This window comes from Salvelinus sp. IW2-2015, linkage group LG15 (genome assembly GCF_002910315.2).
Source record: "Salvelinus sp. IW2-2015 linkage group LG15, ASM291031v2, whole genome shotgun sequence".
NCBI lineage: Eukaryota > Metazoa > Chordata > Actinopteri > Salmoniformes > Salmonidae > Salvelinus > Salvelinus sp. IW2-2015.
This window is the reverse complement of record NC_036855.1, coordinates 20,858,624-20,884,613: the sequence shown is the minus strand read 5'-3', so window position 1 is coordinate 20,884,613 and position 25,990 is coordinate 20,858,624. Positions and strand designations below refer to the sequence as shown.

Below are 25,990 nucleotides of genomic sequence, written 5' to 3'. Positions count from 1 at the left end.
CTACAACTGATTGGAGTCCACCTGTGGTAAATTCAATTGAWTGGACATAATTTGGAAAGGCACACACCTGTCTATATAAGATCCCACAACTGATAGATCCCACCAAGCCATCATTTCGAAGGAATTGTCCGTAGAGCTRCGAGACAGGATTGTGTCGAGGCACAGATCTGGTGAAGGGCAAAAAAATATAAAAATGTACGCCGCATTGAAGGTCCCCTTCAYGAACACAGAGGCCTCCATCATTCTTAAATGAATGAAGTTTGGAACCACCGAGACTCTTCCTAGAGCTGGCCGCCCGGCCAAACTGAGCAATCGGGGGAGAAGGGCCTTGGTCAGGGAAGAGACCACGAACCCGATGGTCACTCTGACAGAGCTCCAGAGTTTCTCTGTAGAGATGGGAGAACCTTCCGGAAGGACAACCATCTCTGCAGCACTCCACCAATCAGGCCTTTACGGTAGAGTGGCCAGACGGAAGCCACTCCTCAGTAAAAGGCACATGACAGCCCGCTTGGAGTTTGCCAAAAGGCACCTAAAGGACTCTCAGACCATGAGAAACAAGATTCTCCGGTCTGATGAAACCAAGATCGAACTCTTTGGCCTGAATGCCAAGAGTCACGTCTGGGAGGAAACCTGGCACCATCCCTACGGTAAAGCATGGTGGTGGCAGCATCATGCGGTGGGGATGTTTTTCAGCAGCAGMGACTGGGAGACTAGTCAGGATAAAGGGAAAGATGAACGGAACAATGTACGGAGAGATCATTGATGAAAACCTGCTTCAGAGCGCTCAGGACCTCAGACTGGGGTGAAGGTTCACCTTCCAACAGGACAACAACCCTAAGCACACAGCCAAGACAACACAGGAGTGGCTTCGGGACAAGTCTCTGAATGTCCTTGAGTGGCCCAGCCAGAGCGCGGACTGCGGGATGCTGGCCTTCTGATAAACTTGGATTAGCTAACACAACGTGCCATTGGAACACAGGAGTGATGGTTGCTGATAATGGGCCTCTGTACGCCTACGTAGATATTCCATAAAAAAAAAAAAATCTGCCGTTTCCAGCTACAATAGTCATTTACAACATTAACAATGTCTCCACTGTATTTCTGATCAATTCGATATTATTTTAAAGGACAAAAATTTGCTTTTCTTTCAAAAACAAGGAAATGTCTAAGTGACCTCAAACTTTTGAATGGTAGTGTATATTTTTAATAAATTTGCAAAGATTTCTAAAAACCTGTTTTCCTTTGTCATTGTGGGGTATTTGTGTGTAGATGAATGTGGAAAAAATCAAGGGGTCTAAATACTTTCTGAATGCACTGTACACTGTAGTTGCAAACGGGTGCTTTGAACACAATGGAAAGTGGTTAAAAGATGAGTTACAGCAGCCTTAGGGGAAAATAGTGAAATGACACAATGTGTAGTGCAAACAAAGTAGAGGCACAGACATACTTTAACATAATCAAGAAATAAACAAACATGCATCAAAATGGATAACGTATCTATTCAAAACGGTTTGTTCCCAGAAAGGAAAGAGGAAGTGACACAACAGAATGTGTCATGATTAACAATCATCGATTTTCCGGTATTTAGTGAGTAGAGTACTGTATCACTCCCCCAGGCCACCTATCCATGGCTGACAAGTTTCAAGTAGTACGGGGGAATTATTTAGATCTAGTTTAACATCTCGCGGATGGGGAAGACAACAAGCAATCAACCTCAAGTTTTATTTGAATTGTGGGACCACACATCCCTCGAATAGCTTCAATCAAAGCCCAGATAAATTGAAGAGAAGCCCTGGCTGTGGAACAACTCTCCAGTCAGATGAGCAGATTAAACTAATAAGAATATGATATCTGGATAATCAATTACTGACCAGTGCTTTGATTCAACTGGGATCATGGGATATATGGACATATTGAATGTTTACATTTGTGAGTGTTGTGTTTGTATGGGATCCATGTAGATGTAGAGTATATGCATGAAATATGCACGGCGTGTGTGTGTGTGTGTGTGTGTGTGTGGGCCAGGTCATCCTCCTACCTGTCGTTGTGCTGACGTGGCCATCTGTATCTGGCAGAACTTCACTGCTTGGTCCAGCGCCACATCCTCGTCCACCTGTCCACACCATGAGAGAAGAGAACAGAGACGATCAGAGCAACACATTCTTACACCGTTCATACAGCCACGTTAGCACCAATGATTCAGCTCCGGATGGCTAACACATAGCAAAGGGACTTAGTGCTTCCACTAAGCGCCACCTAAACAGCTGGTAATGTACATATTTTTGGCCAACTACTTATTGAACTTCATAAATTATCTAGGTTTCTTTACATTTAAAATGTTCAATTTGCTAGTCATAAAAGTCCGTATAGCCTTTTCCCGGCAGGTGCAGATGCAGGCGGCTCGAGGAGCTACGTTATTTACTCAGACCGACAGACGAGGATACGGTGTGATGTCTGTGTGATAACCAGCATCGTGTTGCTGTTTTGATGAACTGCCTGGTACGGTACATTGATTGTTGCAATTCAAATTAGCTATGTTGCTGTTTGTGAATTAATGCTTTGATATTGACCTGCACTATCTCTCTCAAAAGGGAATCACGGGAAGCAAGTTTGTATAACCTGCTTTTTGAGACATTCTGTGTGGATTACAGTGCATTCGGAAAGTATTCAGACRCCTTGAATTCTTCCACTTTGTTACATTACAGCCTTATTCTAAAACTGATTCAATTGTTTTTCCCCCCCTCATCAATCTACACAAAATACCCCAAAATCCATATGCTTTGCTAATCAAATCACCCAGTTAATTAGTGTGCATGCACACCAGGGAAGAACGACTGCCCCCTCTCATTGAAGCGACAAAGTTCAAGGCTGACTCCGGTACTGCAGGCATTGTTTTCCTATAACAGGATACCCCATTATAGTGAATGGGAAAATGGCAATCTTCGTGGTCCATCTTTGTGTAAATAAATACATATTTTGAAGACAATCATGGTACCAATAATTGTTTGCATTACTGGCAATGCCCCTGGACCCCTTTAGACAGCCCTGGAAAAACCCTGGCTGAATAGTTTTTTATTTATTTGGCTGGCTACTCCATGTACTTAAGGAAAACACAGTAGTAATAGGAGAAGGTGGCCCTCATTAGGCCTCTCTCTGTGGAGGCTGTCTGCTCTCTGTCTTTCAGTAGATGTGTGCCTCTGTTTATTTTATTTAACTAGGAAATTTAGTTAAGAACAAATTCGTATTTACAATGACGGCCTACCCCGGCCAAACCCGGACGACGCTGGGCCAATTGTGCGCTGACCTATGGGACTCCCAAGCCGGATGTGATACAGTCTGGATTCTAACCAGGGACTGTAGTGACGGCTCTTGCACTGAGATGCAGTGCCTTAGACCACTGCGCTCTGTGTGTGGGAGTCAGGAAGCTGATGCTGATGCACATGGAGTAGCACAAATGATGGAGTACTAATGGAGTAGCACACATGAAAGTAAGCCTCCATGTTCACATATCTCTCAAACAAGCTACTTTATTATGTGGTGGTGTGGTGTTAAAAACAGTTTGGTTCTGCATTGACGAACTACTGAAAGAGCTACTTCCTGTGTTTGGCACTCCAATATTGAACATAATAAATGGCTTCCTATCCTCTGGATGTGTACCAAACTCACTAAAAGTGGCAGTAATAAAGCCTCTCTTGAAAAAGCCAAACATTGACCTGAAAAATAAAAATAAAATTATGCCAATATCGAATCTCCCATTCCTCTCAAAATGTTTATAAAAAGCAGTTGTGCAGCAACTCACTGCCTTCCCAAAGACAAATAATGCATATAAAACGCTTCAGTCTGGTTTTAGACCCCATCATAACACTGAGACTGCACTCGTGAAGGTGGTAAATTACCTTTTAATGGCGTCAGACCAAGGCTCTGCAAAGTGCTGCTTTTGACACCATCGCCACCACATTTTTGGGGAGAGATTTGAAACCCTAATTGGTCTACACGGACAAGATCTAGCCTGGTTCTTATCTGTCAGAAAGATATCAGATCGTCTCTGTGGATGGTTTGTCCTCTGACAAATCAGTTTGTAAATGTTGGTGTTCCTCAAGGTTGTGTTATCAAATCAAATTGTATTTGTAACATACACATGTTTAGCAGATGTTATTGCGGGTGTAGCGAAATGCTTGTGTTTCTAGCTCCAACAGTGCAGTAATATCTCACAATTCACAGCAATACACACAACCTAAACGTAAAATAATGGAATTAAGGAATATCTAAATATTAGAATGAGCAATGTCGGAGTGGCATAGACTAAATAGAGTAGAATACAGTATATACATATGAGATGAGTAAAGCAAAAATATGTAAACATTAAAAGTGACTAGTGTTCCATTATTAAAATGGCCAGTGATTTCAAGTCCATGAATAAAGGGTCAGCAGCCTCTAAGGTGCAGTGTTACGTGACCGGGTGGAAGCCGCCTAGTGATGGCTATATAACAGTCTGATGGCCTTGAGATAGAAGCTGTCCTTCAGTCTTTGATGCACCTGTACAGACCTAGCCTTCTGGATGATAGAGGGGTGAACAGGCAGTGGCTCGGGTGGTTGATGATCTTTTTGGCCTTCCTGTGACATTGGGTGCTGTAGGTGTCCTGGAGGGCAGGTAGTTTGCCCCCGATGATGCGTTGGGCAAACCGCACCACCCTCTGGAGAGCCCTGCGGTTGGGGGCGGTGCAGTTGCCGTACCAGGTAGTGATACAGCCCAACAGGATGCTCTCAATTGTGCATCTGTAAATGTTTGTGAGGGTTTTGCCAAGACAAATTTCTGCAGCCTCCTGAGGTTGAAGAAGCCTTCTTCACCACACTGTATGTGTGGGTGGACTATTTCAGATCGTCAGTGATGTTTAAGCCGTGGAACTTGAAGCTTTCCACCTGCTCCACTGCGTTCCAGTCGATGTGGATGGGGCATGCTCCCTCTGCTGTTTCCTGAAGTCCACAATCAGCTCCTTTGTTTTGTTGACATTGAGTGAGAGGTTATTTTCCTGGTACCACAATCCCAGGACCCTCACCTTCTTTCTCTCTGAGGGCTGTCTCGTCATTGTTGGTAATCCGGCCTACTACTGTTGTGTCTGCAAACTTGATGATTGTACTGGAGGCGTGCGTGGCCATGCAGTCATGGGTGAACAGGGAGTACAGGAGGGGGCTGAGCAGACACCATTGTGGGGCCCCAGTGTTGAGGATCAGCGAAGTGGAGGTGTTGTTTCCTACCTTCACCAGCTGGGGGCGGCTGTCAGGAAGTCCATGACTCAGTTACACTGGGCGGGGTTCAGACCCAGGGCCCTGAGCTTAATGATGAGCTTGGAGGGTACTATGGTGTTGAATGCTGGGCTATAGTAAATGAAGACCATTGAAGAGCATTTTTACATAGGTATTCCTCTGTTGATCCATTGGGGCGGTAAGCAAACTGAAATGGGTCTAGGGTGTCAGGTAAGGTAGAGGTGATATGATCTTTAACTAGACTCTCAAAGCACTTCATGATGACAGAAGTGAGTGCTATGGGGCGATAGTCATTTAGTTCAGTTCCCTTTGCTTTCTAGGGTACAGGAACAATGGTGGACATCTTGCAGTAAGTGGGGACAGCAGACTGGGATAGGGAGAGATTGAATATGTCCGTAAACGCTCAASCCAGCTGGTCTGCGCATGCTCTGAGAACGCAGCTCGGGATGCCGTCTGGGCCGGCAGCCTTGCGAGGGTTAACACGCTAAAATGCCATACTCACGTCGGCCACGGAGAAGGAGAGCCCACAGTCCTTGGTAGCGGGCCGCGTTGGTGGCACTGTGTTATCCTCAAAGCAGGCGAAGAAGGTTTTTATCATGTTCTGAAGCAAAACGTTGGTGTCCGCGACGTGGCTGGTTTTCCCTTTGAAATCCGTGATTGTCTGTAGACCCTGCCACATACGTCTCATGTCTGTGCCGTTGAATTGCTACTCCACTTTGTCTCCATACCAACGTTTTGCCTGTTTGATTGCCTTAGGAAGGAAATAATTACACTGTTTGTATTCTGCCTTATTCCCAGTCACCTTGCCATGGTTAAATGCGGTTGTTCGCGCTTTCAGTTTTGCGCAAATGCAGCCATCTATCCACTGTTTCTGGTTAGGGTACGTTTTAATAGTCACAGTGGGTACAACATCTCCTATACACTTCCGGATATACTCAGTCACCGCATCCGTGTATTCGTCAATGTTATTCTTAAGAGGCTACCCGGAACATATTCCTGTCCACGTGATCAAAACAATCTTGAAGCGTGGATTCCGACTGGTCAGACCAACATTGAATAGTCCTTAACACGGGTACTTCCTGTTTGAGTTTCTGCCTATAGGCAGGGAGGAGCAAAACGGAGTCGTGATCAGATTTGCCGAAGGGAGGGCGGGGGAAGGCCTTGTAGGCATTTCGAAAAGCTGAGTAGCAGTGGTCTAATGTTCTCAGAGCGAGTGCTACAGTCGTGTTGGTAGAACTTCTGTAGCGTTTTCCTCACATTTGCTTTGTTAAAATCCCCAGCTACAATAATGCAGCCTCAGTATACATTTACATTTAAGTCATTTAGCAGACGCTCTTATCCAGAGCGACTTACAAATTGGAAAGTTCATACATATTCATCCTGGTCCCCCCGTGGGGAATGAACCCACAACCCTGGCGTTGCAAGCGCCATGCTCTACCAACTGAGCCACACGGGACCGTGTATATATGTGGTTTCCAGTTTGCATAAAGTCCAGTGCAGTTCTTTGAGGGCCGTTGTGGTATCGGCTTGAGGGGGAATATACATGGCTGTGAGTATAACCGAAGAGAATTCTCTTGGGAGGTAATACGGTCGACATTTGATTGTGAGGTGTTCTAGGTCACAATCACACCATGAGTAGTTAATCATGAGGGGTACGAACAAAGGATCCAATTCAGGAAAGTCGTATTCCCAGTCATGATGTTGGTGAGTTACCGCCACTCTGATATCCAAAAGTTCTTTCTGGCTGTATGTAATAGCACAAAACATTTCCTGGCCTAATAATGTAAGAAATAATACAAAAAATAAAAAAATACTGCAAAGTTATTTAGGAGATGGAAGCAGAGCTACCCTATCTGTCAGCGCCATCTAACGATCACTATTGTTTTCATTATATATTCTACCTCTTGGTGATGTCCTTCGGAAACACAATGTCAACTTTCACTGCTATGCGGACGACACACAGCTGTACATTTCAATAAAACATGGTGATGCCCCAAAATTGCCATCACTGGAAGCCTGTGTTTCAGACATAAGGAAGTGGATGGCGGCAAATGTTTTACTTTTAAACAGAGATGCTAGATCTAAGACCCAAGAAACAAAGAGATCTGCTGTTGGATCTGACAATTCATCTTGATGGTTGTACAGTATCAAATAAAACTGTGAAGGACATCGGCGTTACTCTGGACCCTGATCCATATTTTGACTAACTATCAAGAATATTTKAAGGGCAGCTTCATAACAACTTTTTAAAACTTTTTGTCCCAAAATAATGCAGAAAATCTAATCCATGCTTTTGTCACTTCTACATTAGACTACTGCAATACTCTACTCTCCGGCTACCCGGATATAGCACTAAATAAACTTCAGTTAGTGCAAAACACGGCTGCTAGAATCTTAACTAGAACCCCAAAATCTGATCATATTACTCCAGCGCTAGCCTCTCTACACTGGCTCCCTGTTAAGGCAAGGGCTGATTTCAAGGTTTTACTGCTAACCTACAAAGCATTACATAGGCTTGCTCCTACTTATCTCTCCGATTTGGTCCTGCTGTACATACCTACACGTACCATACAGTGGTCACAAGACGCATGCCTCCTTATTGTCCCTTGAATTTCTAAGCAAACAGCTGGAGGCAGGGCTTTCTCCTATAGAGCAACATTTTTATGGAATGGTCTGCCTATCCATGTGAGAGACGGAGACTATGTCTCGACCTTTAAGTCTTTACTGAAGACTCATCACTTCAGTAGGTCCTATGATTGAGTGTAGTCTGGCCCAGGGATGCAAAGGTGAACGGCAAGGCACTGGAGCGACGAACCACCCTTGCTGTATCTGCCTGGCCTGCTCCCCTCTCTCCACTGGGATCCTCTGCCTCTGACCCTATTACGGGGGCTGAGTCACTGGCTGACTAGTGCTCTTCGATGCAGTCCTTAAGAGGGGTGCGTCACTTGAGTGGGTTGAGTCACTGACGTGATCTTCCAGTCCGGTTGTCCGCTCGAGGTGTGGAGGAGAACTTCGTGGTCTATACTCAGCCTTGTCTCAGGGTAGTAAATTGGTAGTCTGTTGATATCCTTCTAGTGATGTGGGGGATGTGCTTTGGCAAAGTGGGTGGGATTATATCCTGCCTGGTTGGCCCTGTCCGGGAGTATCGTCAGACGGGGACACTGTGGCCCCCCTGTCTCAGCCTCCAGTATCTATGCTGCAATAGTCTATGTGCCGGGGGGATAGGGTCAGTCTGTTATATCTGGTGTAAATCTCCTGTCTATTCTGGTGTCCTGTGTGAATTTAAGTATGATCCCTCTAAATATTCTCTCACTCCCTCCCTTCCCAGAGAACCTGAGCCCTAGGACCGTGCCTCAGAACTACCTGGCCTGATGACTCCTGGCTGTCCCCAGCCCACCTGGTTGTGCTGCTGCTCCAGTTTTAACTGTTCTGCCTGCAGCTATGGAACCCTGACCTGTTCACTGGACATGCTACCTTGTCCCCGACCTGCTGTTTCGACTCTCTCTACTGTACCTACTGTCTCGACCTCTGAATGCTTGGCTATGAAAAGCCAACTGACATTTACTCCTGAGGTACTACTTACCTGTTGCACCCTCTACAACCAATTTGATTATTATTTGACCCTGCATGTCATCTATGAACGTTTTAACAGCTTGAAGAACAATCTGGCCTTATTGGCCATGTACTCTTAAAATCTCCACCCGGCACAGCCAGAAGAGGACTGGCGCCCCCTCAGAGCCTGGTTCCTGTCTAGGTTTCTTCATAAGTTCCTACCTTTCTAGGGAGTTTTTACTAGCCACTGTGCTTCTTCGGCTGCATTGCTTGCTGTTTGGGGTTTTAGGCTGGGGGTCTGTATAGCATTTTGTGACATTAGCTGATGTAAAAAGGGCTAAATAAATACATTTGATTGATTGATGCAGTAGGTGGAACTCTCTAGGTTGTAAGACGTGGCTGCCAAATAAAATGGCCTGGAGAATGACTTGGCAGACCAGGGGGCCAAACACTCGGGAGGATTGCAAGAGGCAGCAGTCTGAGACTGAGGTTGGTTAAACTGGAGAGCTGATCATTTGGACCTGATTTGAGGCAGTCCTCCTAATTTAGTAGAGTGGAGGGATGGGCTGTTAGCATGTTTATACAACTTTTCTTCTTCTAAATTAGCATAATAGTGCCAGACATACAAAGGCTTGCGGGGCACAAACACGTAGAGCTGAGCTAAAGCAAACTGTGAAACTTTTGGCACAACCTGGCAACTGCACTCGCTCTGTACTGAACATCCATGCCAGAGGGCAGAGGAACATGGCTACGTCACTAAACTGTAAAACAGACCCAATGACATGAAACAAAACTGATGTGCTTGTTTTTGGAGAAGAAAAGTAAAAAGGTGAAGAATTAGGCCCTAATATCGTCATTTCGCTTCACTAAAAACATGTTAGGGAAAAGCATTTAGTGTCACTCAATTGTACTAATAAAATGTGTCAAGGCTTGCCCACTTTGTTCCCGAGATATGCAGGCCCTATTAGGGTGTGTCTGAGAAGGCAGACTGTATCTAAGTTTCCCATCCAATTGGCAACAGATTTTCATGCGAATATAAAAAAATATGCACATTTTCCCTCCAGTGGTGTGTTCCACCAAACGGACTTGTTGCGTATAAAAATCAGTGTGACGACGTAATGCACACAAAATGTATTTTTTTGCTTCAGTTTTCATATTCCAAATAGAAATCTAAAGTTCAATGTGTTTCCATAGCATTTTCAACTCATGCAAAAACTGTTACGTTAAATAGCTAAATGTTCCTACTCTTGACACGTACACTCTAGCCAACAGCTCACTGATAGTGCTGGTAGACTGATAGTGCAGGTAGGCTGTGCGGATAGTCTACATTTTGAGATTATTATGGATAAGATTGCGAGAATATTTTTATTTGTCAAACGGCAGTCAACCTCTGATTATCATGTCACCAGAATAAGACCCTTGATATACAGTGGGGCAAAAAAGTATTTAGTCAGCCACCAATTGTGCAAGTTCTCCCACTTAAAAAGATAAGAGAGGCCTGTAATATTCATCATAGGTACACTTCAACTATGACAGACAAAACAAGATTTTTTTTCTCCAGAAAATCACATTGTAGGATTTTTAATGAATTTATTTGCAAATTATGGTGGAAAATAAGTATTTGGTCAATAACAAAAGTTTATCTCAATACTTTGTTATATACCCTTTGTTGGCAATGACAGAGGTCAAATGTTTTCTGTAAGTCTTCACAAGGTTTTCACACACTGTTGCTGGTATTTTGGCCCATTCCTCCATGCAGATCTCCTCTAGAGCAGTGATGTTTTGGGGCTGTTGCTGGGGCAGCACGGACTTTCAACTCCCTCCAAAGATTTTCTATGGGTTGAGATCTGAGACTGGCTAGGCCACTCCAGGACCTGAAATGCTTCTTACGAAGCCACTCCTTCGTTGCCCGGGCGGTGTGTTTGGAATCATTGTCATGCTGAAAGACCCAGCCACGTTTCATCTTTAATGCCCTTGCTGATGGTAGGCTTTGTTACTTTGTCCCAGCTCTCTGCAGGTCATTCACTAGGTCCCCCGTGTGGTTCTGGGATTTTTTCTCACCGTTCTTGTGTCATTTTGACCCCACGGGGTGAGATCTTGCGTGGAGCCCCAGATCGAGGGAGATTATCAGTGGTCTTATATGTCTTCCATTTCCTAATAATTGCTCCCTCAGTTGATTTCTTCAAACCAAGCTGCTTACCTATTGCAGGTTCAGTCTTCCCAGCCTGGTGCAGGTCTACAATTTTGTTTCTGGTGTCCTTTGACAGCTCTTTGGTCTTGGCATAGTGGAGTTTGGAGTGTGACTGTTTGAGGTTGTCGCCACTTTTCTACCTATCAGGAGAAGCTGGCTCAGATGCAATACGTAAAGTAACTCATCCCTCTATTATTTGATCAGTTCCGCTATGCGTCACGTAAGAAATTATTACATTAAATCAACTTAACATGACATTCAGGTTTGGGGATGTTACAGTAGCATTACTGCAATATAATTGTTCCTTTATGATCAGTATCAATCCAACTGAATCTTAAGAACTAGTCGGGTACCTGCTATTTTATACAACAAAGTGTGAGTTCTAGGTAACATGAATCCAAACGGAATCAGAAGTAACATTTTGGCTTCGGAGTCAGAGTATGCGGCCAAAATCACGAGACTGAGTCTACAAGCAGTGCCAGTGCACTAGAAAGTGTCCCAATCACAATTCACAAAAATCATAAGTAAATAAAATGCCCAAACTTCACCTTGAAAACAGCCAATTGCTGTCTTAGAAAAACAGGAAACCGGTAATTTAGTCAGTGAGCAATAAAACTGTTATCTGCTGGTAAGATGGAAATAATAAAATGGGCCGTTCCGTCTGTCTGAATCCAGTGGAGAAAGCCATTACTGGACCACGTAATACATAAGACCTTTCATTGGAAACATCCTTTTTTCTCTCGCAATTATCAAATCCACAACTGTTGCAGAATAAGACATTTTGAATAATTGTTAATAAAAACACTTTGCACTGTTCCTTATTAGCTAGGTAAGGATATTTTATGCATAACATTAGTGTTAACACCGTGAAGGTGCCATCAAACAGTGTTATAAGGAGCCAGACAACACAAAGTAGATCATGTGTAGCCTAATCCATGCAATTGCGCTAATCATAATCATCTTCACAGTCCTACAGATATTAACTAACACAAATGGCACCGTTAATATTTACAGCTCATAACTAATTATAAGCTTAGGAATCGACATCTCATCAGACATCTGATTTGTGTTTTCATGAAAAAAAAAAAAATCTAATCTATTATTTTTTCTCTCTCATGAAAACACCATTTAAATGTATGATTAGATGTATGGATTCCTAAACTTATAATTAGTTATGAGCTGTAAATATTAACGGTGCCATTTGTGTTAGTTAATATCTGTAGGACTGTGAAGATGATTATGATTAGCGCAATTGCATGGATTAGGCTACACATGATCTACTTTGTGTTGTCTGGCTCCTTATAACACTGTTTGATGGCACCTCTACGGTGTTAGCACTAAAGCTGTGTGAGCAGGGAAAGTCCCCCCTCTGTGTTTCAGGTCTCATTGCTAAATCATTCTCAAGAGGGATTTCCCAAACCCATTTCCTTTTTCAGTTAGTGCATATTACATTGCATTACATGACACAGTTATAAATAATGTATTGATGGGAGAGAGAAAATGGCAGTAAACATGTAAATAGGGAATAAATAAGTCATAAAAGTACAGCATACCTGCTTAATGTGCATGTATGTCTCTGACATGATTTTCTCAATGCGCCCCAGGTTGTAGGTCACGACCTTCTGGCCCTGCTGCCACGCCCGGTAGGCATCCATCAGAAGAGTTTTGCCTGACTCTACGTCATCTAGGAGCTTCCTCTTCCTGCTGGGCCTGCGTAGCGGCCCCTGGGCTAGTCCCAGCTCTGCTCCGATGGCTGACACTGGCCCCTTAACTACCGGGCCCTGGAGCTGCTGCTGTCTGGAGCTGATGCTCAGGTCTTCCAGAGAAAGCTCTGGTGCCCGGCTGCTCACAGCCACTTTCTCCCCAGGCTCCAACACAGCTCTGGGGGGCTCAGTGTCTGGTTGGATGCCCTGAGAGTCTGTGGTCTTGGAGGGACGCCCCCAGTGGCCAGTGTCCAGCTCCATAGGCTCCTCTGGCCCTGCTCTGGCCCCCTCCCCTGTAGCAGCCTCCAACTTCCCACATGGAGTTCCCTGCTGCTGATCCCCCCTGTCTCCGTCTGTGGTGAGCAGGGCTGGCTGTGCCTGAGGGGTCTCCTGCAGCCCAGAGTCAGGGCCTGGGGCTGGGGCATTGACCTGGGTCCCCTCAGTGAGCCCCGGCTTCTTAGGCAGTGCTTGACTGCGGTCCTCTGCACTGGGCCTGTTGGACGTGTCCGTGGTCGTCATCTCATCCATGGAAGGCTGCGCCGACACCTGAGAGAGAACAGAGCCTGTCACAACAAGCAAGAGCACGCCAAAACGATAAACCCTATAAACTACGGTCCTCTCCAAATGTGTAGTGCTTTGGTTCCGTACCCCTGTGAGTTTGTTCAGATTGTCCTCCAGGACTTTTACAGCTAGGAAAAATGCTCTCTGGGCCAAAACCTGACGATCCACATCCCGCAAATACTTCCTTTAAGATATGAGAGCGAGAGAGAGAGAGAGAGAGGGAAAAGGCAAGAAACCTCAGTTAAACAGTGTTTGAGGCGTCACTACAGACACCCTGGTTTGAATCCAGGCTGTATCACAACCGGCCGTGATTGGGAGTTCCATTAAGCGGCGCACAATTAGCCTAACGTCGTCCAGGTTTGGCCGGTGTAAGCCGTCATTGTAAATAAATGTTTTTTCTTAACTGACTTGCCTAGCTTAATAAAGGTTACATTTAAAAAAACYAATTCACAGAAAAACACAAGAACAACATGTTGCCATGAAACACAGAGAGAAACATGGTTGACTCATGAGGGAAAGATCCTTACTTTCCCTGGTCAGGGGTTCTCTGGAGCATGAAAGAGACTTTGAGCAGTGTGTCGTGGTCCTTCAGCTGAGACAGCACCTCCAGCAAGAGAACGATGGATCTGTTCATATGAGATGCAAAACTGCCGGGCCGATCAATCTCATCCACTGGAATACGCCAGATGCCCTGGAGCAGGAAGATTAGAGGAGGAGAATCGGCAACAGTTCACTAACAATGAACCCATATCTTAATCAACTAAATACCATTTTCCTACTGTTTGGTATTAGCGTGTCATGGAGACAGGCTAATGTACTGTATTGATCTCATCTGTCAGGCTAACTAGAGTTATTTTCCACTAACACTCACAAGGCAAACAGATTCCACTGGTGGGTTTTTAGTTTTACATTTATAAAAACTGCAAATGCTTAACTGAACATTCTGAGTAGGATGTATCTGAAATGTTTTGTTCAAATGAATGTGATGGTAAATACATGATTTATTTAATACAGACAGATAGTGAGAGAGGGCAATTGAAAAGGAGAGCGGGCATGACAGTGATAATGTAATGGGACAGTAGTGATGGTCGAAAAAAAATAATCTAAAGTTACAAATTATTTTGGACGATATTATATTCATACTTTGACTCAAAGTATCGGTAAAAAAGAAAGAAAAAAAGATATACAATGCATTCGGAAAGTATTCAGACCCCTCAACTTTTCCACATTTTGTTACCTTACAGCCTTATTCTAAAATGGATTGAATCATTTTTTCCCCTCATCAATCCTCACACAATACCCCATAATGATAAAGTGAACATGTTTAGACAATTTAGCAAATGTATAAAAAAAKAAAACAGAAATACCTTATTTACATAAGTATTCAGACTCTTTGCCATGAGACTCGAAATTGAGCTCAGGTGCATCCTATTTCCATTGATCATACAAGAGACGTGTCTACAACTTGATTGGAGTCCACTTGTGCTAAATTCAATTGATTGGATATTATTTGGAAAGGCACAGACCTGTCTATATAAGGTCCCAAAATCGACAGTGCATGTCAGAGAAAAAACCAAGCCATGAGGTCGAYGGYATTGMCCGTAGAGCTCCGAGACAGGATTGTGTCGAGGCGCAGATCTGGGGATGGGTACAAAAACATTTCTGCAGCATTAAAGGTCCCCAAGAACACAGTGACTCTCAGACCATGAGAAACAAGATTCTCTGGTCTAATGAAACGAAGATTGAACTCTTTGGCCTGAATGCCCAGAGTCACATCTGGAGGAAACCAGGCCCCGGTCATCACCTGGTCAATACCATCCCTACGGGAAGCATGGTGGTGGCAGCATCATGCTGTGGGGGTGTTTTTCAGCGGCAGGGACTGGGAGACTAGTCAGGATCGAGGGAAAGATGAACGGAGCAAAGTACAGATAATCCTTGATGAAAACCTGCTCCAGAGTGCTCAGGACCTCAGACTGGGGCAAAGGTTCACCTTCCAACAGGACAACGACCCTAAGCACACAGCCGAGACAATGCAGGAGTGGCTTCGGGACAAGTCTCTGAATGTCCTTGAGTGGCCCAGCCAGAGTCTGGACTTGAACCCGATCGAACATCTCTGGAGAGACCTGATAATAGCTGTGCAGCGACGCTCCCCATCCAACCTGACAGAACTTGAGAGGATCTACAGTGAAGAAAGGGAGAAACTCCCCAAATACAGGTGTGCCAAGCTTGTGGCGTCATACCCCAAAATACTTGAGGCTGTAATCGCTGCCAAACAAATTAATGGGTAATGGGTCTGATTACTTATGTAAATGTGATATCAGTTTTGATGATTAATGAGAGAAAAAAAACAGATTAAATACATTTTACAAAAAGGCTGTAACGTTACAAAATGTAGAAAAAGTGAAGGGGTCGGAATACTTTTCGAATGCACTGTAGAGTGAGCAATATGTTTGGAACATCAAATCGCAATTTCGAATCGCAACACATATAATAGTGAGAATCGCAATACAGCTGAGCACATAAGTATCGTGAGGTCCCTGGCAATTATCAGCCATATAGGAGGGGGTATGCTGTTTTAGGCAATCTATTAGCCAGCAAGCTCTCCATGTATGAGCATATATTATTCCAGATTTGCTATGCCAGATAAACCGATCAGTGCTGATGAGAAAAAAGTAACGGCAACAGCTAAATGCGTGCTCCTTTTACTCACGCAACACCGAGAACACTGATAATGTGCATGGGTCCTTTGCTAAATAAAATACTTTAACAGCGTACCCTGTATTCTGCCCAGCTGGCAGAGGACGATGTTTAAACATTCCTTAGGACTATAGGTAATGGCATGCAAAAACCTGAATAAACTCTGGGTTGAGATAATATTACAGAGATTCAACAGGTCCTTTCGTGTATTCATTGGACACAGGGCCTGGAGGACAAGCTAAATGGGGTATTTTGGAGTGTTTCTTTGTGTGTGTAGCAGGCTCCTCCAGGGCTGACATCAGGAAACAATTAATGGGGTGAAATGGACAAACAAGCAGGAAAGAAAGAAAGAAAGGAGGTGAAGAGAAGACAAGAGGAACAAATTTGACCTAAAACTGTGGCATTTGAGCTAAAACTGTGGCGATGGGAGCCTTAGTGAGAGAATGGAAAGAGTTGCTGTAGGGAYAAATACAGTGCCTGCAGAGTCGAGGTTGTGAGTGAAGTGGCTTTATAGTGACTCCAGGCAGATCAGATCCCTCCAGGCAGGCAGGCAGGCAGGGAGGCAGCCTCATTAGCACTGTGTTCTGTCTGGGTTTAGGTGGGTTTAGGTGGGTTCAGGGAACCACAGAAAGCAGCACATCAAACACACATTGACTTGTTAAAGACATGGTCCGGAAGTTTGGCAACTACTAAGTATTTTTTAAACCTCCCGCTTTGGGCTGGATGTGTCAATGTATAATTCATACATGCATAACTTAGGAGCTGAATTACTGTCTTAGTCTCAATTAGTCATAAAATCCCTAGTATGAAAGCCACAGTTTTTCTGGAAGATGTACTGCATCACTTTCCCTACATTTTCCCCTACGTGGGTCAGCCCCCTGTTCATTTGAGTTCAACCAATGAGCTTTAGCCCCTCACCATTTGAGTGACGGCTAACAAGATGCACATCATGCACACAGCAGAGCGAGAGAGCGCAATGACGTGCTGCACAGATGTGGCGCAGTACACAATTTTCAGGGACCACTTTTGGCTTGTGTTTGCTACTTTCAGAACTACTGGCTAAAAAGTCTACAAAAGTACTGGATAATCTCTTTAATGTCAATATCTCTGAAGGACTGCTAAGTCCTCAGATCCCTACGAGTATCACAGGCAACGATCAATCAAATCTAAATACAGATATGTTATAATGTGACAGCATATGTTATGTTGTTACAGTGCATGACGACCAAACAACCCAGTGCACACATCATCCTGGGGCGGCAGGGTAGCCTAGTGGTTAGAGCGTTGGACTAGTAACCGAAAGGTTGCAAGTTCAAATCCCCGAGCTGACAAGGTACAAATCTGTCGTTCTGCCCCTAGACAGGCCGTCATTGAAAATGCCCCTAGACAGGCCGTCATTGAAAATAAAAATTTGTTCTTAACTGACTTGCCTAGTTAAATAAAGGTAAAATGGACAGGCAAGGTTCTATGCTCCACAGCAGAGCAGATCATGTGAGATGAGTGCAGATGGTTTCGAGTTTTATTTGTTGTATGTACAGGATATACATATACACCGTCCAACGAAACGCTTACTTGCAGGTTCCTTCTCGACAATGCAACAATAGGAACATAAAGTAAATGGCTCAGTAGAATAGAATACAATTTTAGCATAAGTACAGTACAGGGAGGCATAATTCGGTGGTCTATGTGCAATAAAAATGTAAATAACTTGGCATCGAGCAGCCTTAGTAGTGGGTGCGAGTCGGAGGAGAAYCTGAGCATTTCACGATGGAACAAAACAAATGAAATGCCTTTATCAGCCTCCACAGACGCAACGAGCCCCTACACCTGGGAGCCTTTTCCTCAGCCTAACAAACAGGACCACATTGTCTGTTGACATTTTCAGTCTTTGGAGAGAAGCCAGGCAGGAAATAAATGCTAAACAGAACATACCTATCAAATCAAATTGCATTCCTGAGTCAGTCTGCCTCATTTAGTCAAGAAGAGGCAATGAAGACCATCAATGTCAATAAACATCCTATAATAATGATCTGTCAGAACAGCCCTCTTCTACTCTGGATGCATGTAAACCATATTGAATGACCAGCCTGTGAGAACTAGAATTTTTCCTCTAGATGTCTTTACATTTTCTTTATGTTTTTCTAAAATGGTAACCAGCCAAACTTGTTTGTGCTACTTTTGATGTTGATTGATCTTCCTGGGTACAAGTGAAATAAAATATATTACAACCAGTTTCAAAAATGACATGACATATACCGCACCGCTGATTATCAAAATTATATATTTGTTTTATTCTAATGGAAGTCAAGATTTGCTCCTTATTTGTTGCTCTCTGCGGCAATTGTTTACAAGCTGTTCATGGGTAAATGTTGTGGCGCTCACGGTTTGTGTGAGAGATGGATGTGTTTACACCCCTGGCCCACGCACAGCACACGCTCTATCACAGGGAATTCAAAATGCATTATCTGATCGGGCATTAAACATCGCAACATAATAATGACTGCATCAATAATTCAGGCAGATTTGAAAGAATGTGCCTTCTGCTCATGCTTTGTCCCTGCTAGCCAACCTTAAGAAAGAAAACCAGGGAGGAAAAAAAGGAAAAGACGGCAAGACAAAGAGAGGAAAAGGAGATTCTCTCCCTATAGTGTTAGGAGGCCTGGGKGCATACAGCCTGGCCACGCCCACCAAACCCCTCCTATCAGAGGGAACCCCTCCACCCCTTCCTGCCTGGGACTCTATATCCACAATCCCACAGTATGTAGCTAATGTAGCAGATATCCTATCAAATAACAACACCACTGTGATGCAAGATACTATATTCATCTCCATAGAGGGACCATGCTTTRCAGAGTTGTCATGATTGATTATGTTTCCTGGGGACGTTAGTTATCACTCATGTGGGTTATATTACCGTGGGTTACACGCCACCCAATCAATTATTTCTGCAAATGTAATGATCTAAAATAGGAAAACTAATAGTCTAATTAATAACACTCAATTACTAAAACAGCCAACTTCCCCTATTGTTGAGTCATTTTTACAACAATGTGCCTTTTAGTTTCTGCGTGTTGAGTACCTCCCCTTCCTACCTAGGACAACACCAGCTCCTCTCACTCCCCTTAGCCCAGCCATAACCCATTAATCACCACTACATGCCACACCACTACATGCCTACTTTATGATGTCAGAACACATCACCTCAGGCTCAAACAAACATCTCACACCGTTAGCTCCTATCAAACCATTACACCCTGCAGAACAGCAAACCCAACAGCTGGGGGGGGCGTGAAATAGCAACAGGAAATGACTTTTACTACGCACTTTCATACAACCAGTTTACATGATCACTCCACCTCTCTGTATTCTTGAAAAAAGCCAGGCGTAGAGTAAACATTCATCTKCGTTGCGAGCAGGGGGCTCAACACAACTCTTACCTCCCTCTCCGCAGAAGGAGGGGGGAAAAAATTACTCAACCCCACCATGCCCCGTGAAAGTACTACACTAACTCCACAAACTGTGGAAGAACTCCACTCACATAAACKAAATAATACAATCATGTGCTCTTTCCCTAATAAAACAGACAGAGTGAGAAAAAAAATGAAAGGCGGCAAAGGAGAGACTCACCATCACCAACGAAAGCTACTCCACTTGTGTCTGCGCGTGTATTCTTTTGGATGTTTTCCTGCTGGCTGTAGCAGCACCAGCGGCCCTGGCAGCCATAGAGAAACTCACACTGAGATAGAGAGGGGTGGGCTGCATGCAGGCGCTGGGGCTGTGGAGGCTGCAGTAGACAGCAGGAGAGAAGAGCTGCGCAAGGCAGGGCTGGAGAAAGAGAAGGTGGAGAGGAAGAGGGCAGCAGCCTGGACGAGGGGAGCAGAAACGGTGCTGGCATCAGGGCCCAGAGACTCAGCGTGCCACTGACAGACGGGCTGACTCGCTCCTTTCTCTCTTTCAAACCCTGCCATCTCAAAACAAAAACACCCACACACTCTCAAACTCCCCTGACCCCAGCCTGCTAGGTTGTTTTCCCTCCACCCTTCTCGCTCTCACTCTATAGACATCATAGTGCCCACCCCTTTAGACTGTAGCCAGCCAATCAGAGACGGGTCGACTTATTCCCGCCCATAACTGCGCACACACACACACACACACACACACACACACACACACACACACACACAAACAGAGAAGGGAGAGAAAGCAATGAGGAGATAGAGAGCTAGCGAGAGCAGCAACAAGGAGGGGGAGAGCATGATCACACAAAAGAAAGTGAGCAACAGGAAGACACCGAGAGAGAGGAAGAGTTGGCAAGCTGAAAAAGCTGACTTAGAACAAGCAGCTGATTTGAACGGAGTAGGATGGAGCTGTGGGAGGGAGGATAGAGAAGGAGTTGAAGAAGTAAGGAAAGAGAGGAATGAGTGTATAGGCCTAGCCTATACAGTGTCTCCTCTGGAGAAAAAAAATTGCAGTGGGGGAAGGGGGGTCGTGGGCGTTGGGGGATATTAAAAATACATTCTATTACAAAATGTATGAAAACAGAATTATGCTGACATCTAAAATATAATTTTTCCTCCAGAAATTGGCCAAATAACATATTGGTAAAATGATTTGTTAAAATGATTTTAACATATTGGACCGAGCATATAGCTTATGCAAGGTCCATACTATTAGGTATGCTATTAGCAATAAGCATTACTACCTGTAGCCCAACTGATGCAGCATAGTGGCTATAAATAAATAGACTGAAGCATGGGGTTGCCTATCTGCATTTACCCTATTGGGCTAATCATTAGTAGAGTCGTGGGTGAGCTGCAAAAAAAATCTGCTGGTGGGTGGAACGAAAACATTCTTTCAACGCGTGGGTCATTTTAAAAAAACATTTCAAAATCAAGATTCCGTGAGTGGCAAGGCAGACATAAGGCTACCAGCCACGCATGSATTGAGAGTGTGTGGAGCTGGGAACGGTCCCTTATTTGTGTGGTGCTAAAATGTTCCAATTTGTCCACGTGCAGAGCTTATGTTCTTGTAAAAACAAGACAACAACCTGCTGACATGATGAGCTCTCCAGCAGGGAGGGTAGACAGACAGGACAGCACTGAAGAGGTGTTAGTGCTACAAAGCCAGACAGGACCTCAGAGAAAGGAACATTAAAATAGTCAATATATTACAACATGCTCCACTGCCTTCACACTCCTCCTCCTCTACTTGCTCATACCAACTAGTTCTCCTGGTCTCAGCAGCTCCACCTACATAACTCAATGTGCCACACGATGCTAGGTAGACAAGCAAAACACACCCAACATTCCAGTACTGTACAAAAGCAAAACTGACAAAGTTACACTACAGTTTATATAAGTACTGGACTCAAGAACACGTTTTTTTATAGCCACAAACACACTTAGTTAGCATCTCGGTGCAATGAAGACAAAGGTTTAAAGTGAGGGAAAAAGCCCCAAGATATATTTCAATGTTAAAAGACTAGAAAGCAATGTAATTCCTCTGAAACAGGATCCACAGAGTCTCTAAACCTATAGGTGGGACAACATCACGAGACTTCCGGCAACACTTGTGAAGCAGACCAGGCTGGGGTTTGGGGTTAGAGAAGTCAATGAGAGAAGTGAAAAATTCTACCTTAGTTGTTAATTTTCTCAAAACCTAAAGGCACAACCTASATTCGASCCAATGTSTTAAGTAGTTTTAAACATGTTATTACTCCAACCTCCTGAAAMAACTTTATATCGAAGGAGTGGCTTTGATTTGATGGCCTGCACATGCGCAGTTCGGCACGACTCGACCATTAGACCCGGTGACGTGTTTCTACGAGCTAGCAATGACATCGCCTACAAGTGTGATCTGGGATTTCTATTGGGAGAAGCAGTTTCTGGCCATCTTCATACTGTACTGTCTTTGCAGGATCCAGAAAGATGGCATCCATTTTGTCTGGAGCTTGCAGTAGAGTGCATGTGTGGGTGCGTAGGCGGATAAATATGTAAGCACATACAGTGCGTGTGTGTGTGGGCAACACCATGCCTGAGCAAGCACATCGTGACTCTGCAGGATCACGGAATGGAGCAGGCCAGCAGAGCCCATTCTACGGGGTGGCAGAGCTGAGCATTGACCCCCGATAGAGTTTGTGCCCTCCAAATTGTTTCCCCATAAACATAACAAATGGTATATGTTTTACAATGCCTGGTCTTGCCAATGGAGCGTTGTRGGGCCTGCCAGTAGTGCAGACCGGTACAGAGGCTATGCCGGGTGTGCGCTCATGATCTGAGGGGGGAGAAGCTGTATTTAGTAGTTAAAAATCCCAAAATGCATTCTGATTGGGTACCTAGCTATGCAATGTCATAAGGTACCGCCTTCATTACCTTGTTTAGGAAGCTCATTGGATCCCAACCAGGGCGGGGTCAAACAGTTCTCTCACAGAGGGAATAAAAGTAGTTAACTTTTCCAGACAGCTAATCATCTAGCTAGTAGCTACTAGCTTCGTTAAGTTTTGTTCGCGGCGAGATTAATAATTACAGCTGGCTAATTTGCATGGATATCCGAAAAAGGCTTTGCATTACCAAGAGCAAAAAAACGGAGGACCACCATGTCGAGTGTGATGCCGAGCTCACCGAGCAAACTGCTGGCCCGACCACCGAGGTTGAGGTGCCTAGCAGCAAACGTAATACCCACCTATCCTCCACGCTGCCTGCTGACCAACAAGATGGAGAAGAGCCGGGGCCTAGCACAAATATCACGAGGGTGACATCACAACAAGCACCTGCACCTCCATTACCCCAGCCACTAGCACCTGACAACCTGTTGAATCCAACCAAAAGTGAACCAGTCGAAGCAGAGTTTATTGATTACTGCAAAGTGAAATCGCAATCACAGCCAGCAACAAGAAATGGACCCCAATCAGTGTTCTTCAAAGATACGGTGGGCCTTTTTCAACAATGCCGACTGTGCTGTTGGCACTGAAACATGAATTTGGATTAACATTTGGGACATATACAGCAATGTGCGAAAATTCCTTCTCCACTCTGAAGAACGTATTCAGTGAACACAGWCGCAGCATGTTACATCAACAAAAAGCACAGCTTGTCCAGCTGGCGTTTGAGAGGGACCTGACAAGTACATTTTGTCAGGAAGGAGAATGGACTCACAAATTCTCATGAGGTTCACCACAGCATGGAGGAGACTGCAACTCGTCTAAATGATAAGCTACCACCTTTATGACCCTGGCTGCTGTCACAGAATAATTAATTCATTGGTTTTCCCTCATGTAAGCCTTCTGGTTGTTTGGCTGTTTTTATGTAATGTATAGTTTAAGCCTTTGCTTTTTACTTCAATGCATCTTTTAGACCACTTTTGTGTGTTTAATTGCTATTGATATATATATKTTTYCATTATTTGATGGGTATCAGGACAATTACCAATGTAGCCTATTAGTTGTACTCTGAGGTAATGCTGAAAATGTCAGTGCATCTAAAGTTATCCTGACTGGCGGTAGCCTTCTGTCCATGGCCCTGAATCAACGGTTACGGTGTGTGCTTTCTTAATGAACGCACCTTGGGCTATCAGTCTTCGTGGGGCTTCTCTTCAACATCAGGTGCTTTCTTGTGTGCAAAATGACAGTTGGGGTTAGGGCTGTTTTTTTTTTATAGATATGCCTACATATTTAAACAATTTGTATGTAGGACCAATACCGTGTGTAACGTACTAAAACAATTAGGCAAACTTTCACTCTGTTATCATTCATTTGTATTACAGTCATTGTGAGATAGTATTGACATCACTTTTACACCAGCCTATGAAAATGACACAGCCTACTTTTTCGTCCCCTCCCTGCCCCTCTTCCTGTAGGGCGCCGCGCGCGTTGCCCTCTTCCTGTAGGGCGCGCGCGCGTTGCCCTCTTCCTGTAGGGCGCGCGCGCGTTGCCCTCTTCCTGTAGGGCGCGCGCGCGTTGCCTCTTCCTGTAGGGCGCGCGCGCGTTGCCCTCTTCCTGTAGGGCGCGCGCGCTGTTGCCCTCTTCCTGTAGGGCCGCGCGCGTTGCCCTCATCCTGTAGCGCGCGTTGCCCTCATCCTGTAGCGCGCGCGTGTTGCCCTCATCCTGTAGCGCGCGCGTGTTGCCCTCATCCTGTAGCGCGCGCGTGTTGCCCTCATCCTGTAGCGCGCGCGTGTTGCCCTCATCCTGTAGCGCGCGCGTGTTGCCTCATCCTGTAGCGCGCGCGTGTTGCCCTCTTCCTGTAGCGCGCGCGTGTTGCCTCTTCCTGTAGCGCGCGCGTGTTGCCCTCTTCCTGTAGCGCGCGCGTGTTGCCCTCATCCTGTAGCGCGCGCGTGTGCCCTCATCCTGTAGCGCGCGCGTGTTGCCCTCATCCTGTAGCGCGCGCGTGTTGCCCTCATCCTGTAGCGCGCGCGTGTTGCCCTCATCCTGTAGCGCGCGCGTGTTGCCCTCATCCTGTAGCGCGCGCGTGTTGCCCTCATCCTGTAGCGCGCGCGTGTTGCCCTCATCCTGTAGCGCGCGCGTGTTGCCCTCATCCTGTAGCGCGCGCGTGTTGCCCTCATCCTGTAGCGCGCGCGTGTTGCCCTCTTCCTGTAGCGCGCGCGTGTTGCCCTCTTCCTGGAGCTGCGCGCGTGTTGCCCTCTTCCTATAGGCATGCGGGTGTTGCTCTCTTCCTATAGCACGCGGGTGTTGCCCTCTTCCTATAGCACGCGGGTGTTGCTCTCGGAATGGGCATTTATTCTATTCGTGGCAGATTCAAATTAGCTACTGCCATGTAAGAAAATTCTGACTATAAAATATGCAATTAGTTAATATTTCTTAAACTCTCCCAAACAGAAAATATTGCGCACCTGGAGAAGTGGCAGCTGGGTTCCACTCATTGCGTAGTGTCACAAATTCAACAGAAATGTAGCCTATAGTTGTAATGATTGAGGTTTAAGCTATGAAGCCTATAAGAATCTTTGATAAGCTAGGGCTCTAAAGAAATACTAGTTTTGCCCCCCCTCATGGATTTAAAATTCCCCCCTCAGGACTGTCATCCTGGAGCCAGGCCTGCAGAGCAGTCAGCTCTGCACACCACTGCCTGAGGGAGCAGGCCAGAGGACTTAGGCCTTTATTTACTGCAATCYTCAACATTATGTTATGAAGAGCATTACAGCAACTGTAACCTAAATATATAGGTTATATCCATTTCAAATCCATAATATTATTGTCCATCTACAGCTGTGTTTCCATTGGGGATTCCCTGTCATGGTTGATTTATTTCAGGCCTGGGCAACTCCAGTCCTCAGGTGCCTGATTGGTGTCACACTTTTGCCCCAGCCCCAGGTAACACATCTGACTCCAATAATCATCTAATCATGATCTTCAGTTAAGAATGCAATTTGTTTAAACAGCTGTGTTTTCTAATAAACCTGTTTAGTTACTACATATTCTTCGATGCACAACATTTACGATTGGTGAAACACAAGGTGATTGAGACTACATGAGAACAGTTATAAGGCTTACTACCAGTCAAACAGAGGGTGCTGCATGCCACAGTCAAAACAGCAGAATATAGGTTAGGCTACTCTTGATGGTGGCCCAGTTGATATAACACCAGCCAAACCCAGATGAAAACTAGGCCAGTGTGACCTACATTAGGCTGCATTATAGGACTGAGTGTAGTTATTCTCAACTGGGGGGGTCGTGGCGACCCAAATTTGGGTCACGGGAGGTTTTGAATGGGTCGAGGGTGTCTGAGAATTTTATTTTTTAAAATTGAAATGGAAAATACTCCAGTCTGAAKTTAAACTACTAAAACCAGGTAGAAGGGTTGTAAATGAGCCTACATTTTTGAATAATTTAAAATCTGAAAACTTTCTTCAATTAGTATTGTCAATAGAGCTTATAACAGCGCTATCTAGCACAGTTGGTTGATTTTGTGTCTCAAACCAGTGAGCATACTACCATTCTTTATCAAGAATATGGGCAGCATTTATTACTGACAATGGAAAAGGTGGGGATGTAGTTATCTTGTCATATACA

At 44.8% G+C, this 25,990-nt stretch overlaps 1 protein-coding gene across 5 annotated transcripts in view; it reads right to left on the bottom strand.

Moving 5' to 3' along the window:
• LOC111973775 (calcineurin-binding protein cabin-1) overlaps positions 1-25,990 on the bottom strand; it is a 61,060-nt gene that overhangs the window by 12,812 nt on the left and 22,258 nt on the right. For all 5 annotated transcript variants that reach the window (XM_024001176.2, XM_024001179.2, XM_024001181.2 and 2 more), the window contains 4 exons: positions 13,800-13,963; positions 13,360-13,456; positions 12,562-13,257; positions 2,039-2,113 (listed from right to left, as the gene is read on the bottom strand). In XM_024001176.2, coding sequence (XP_023856944.1) covers positions 2,039-2,113; positions 12,562-13,257; positions 13,360-13,456; positions 13,800-13,963 — 1,032 coding nt within the window. The remainder of the gene's footprint in view (positions 1-2,038; positions 2,114-12,561; positions 13,258-13,359; positions 13,457-13,799; positions 13,964-25,990) is intronic.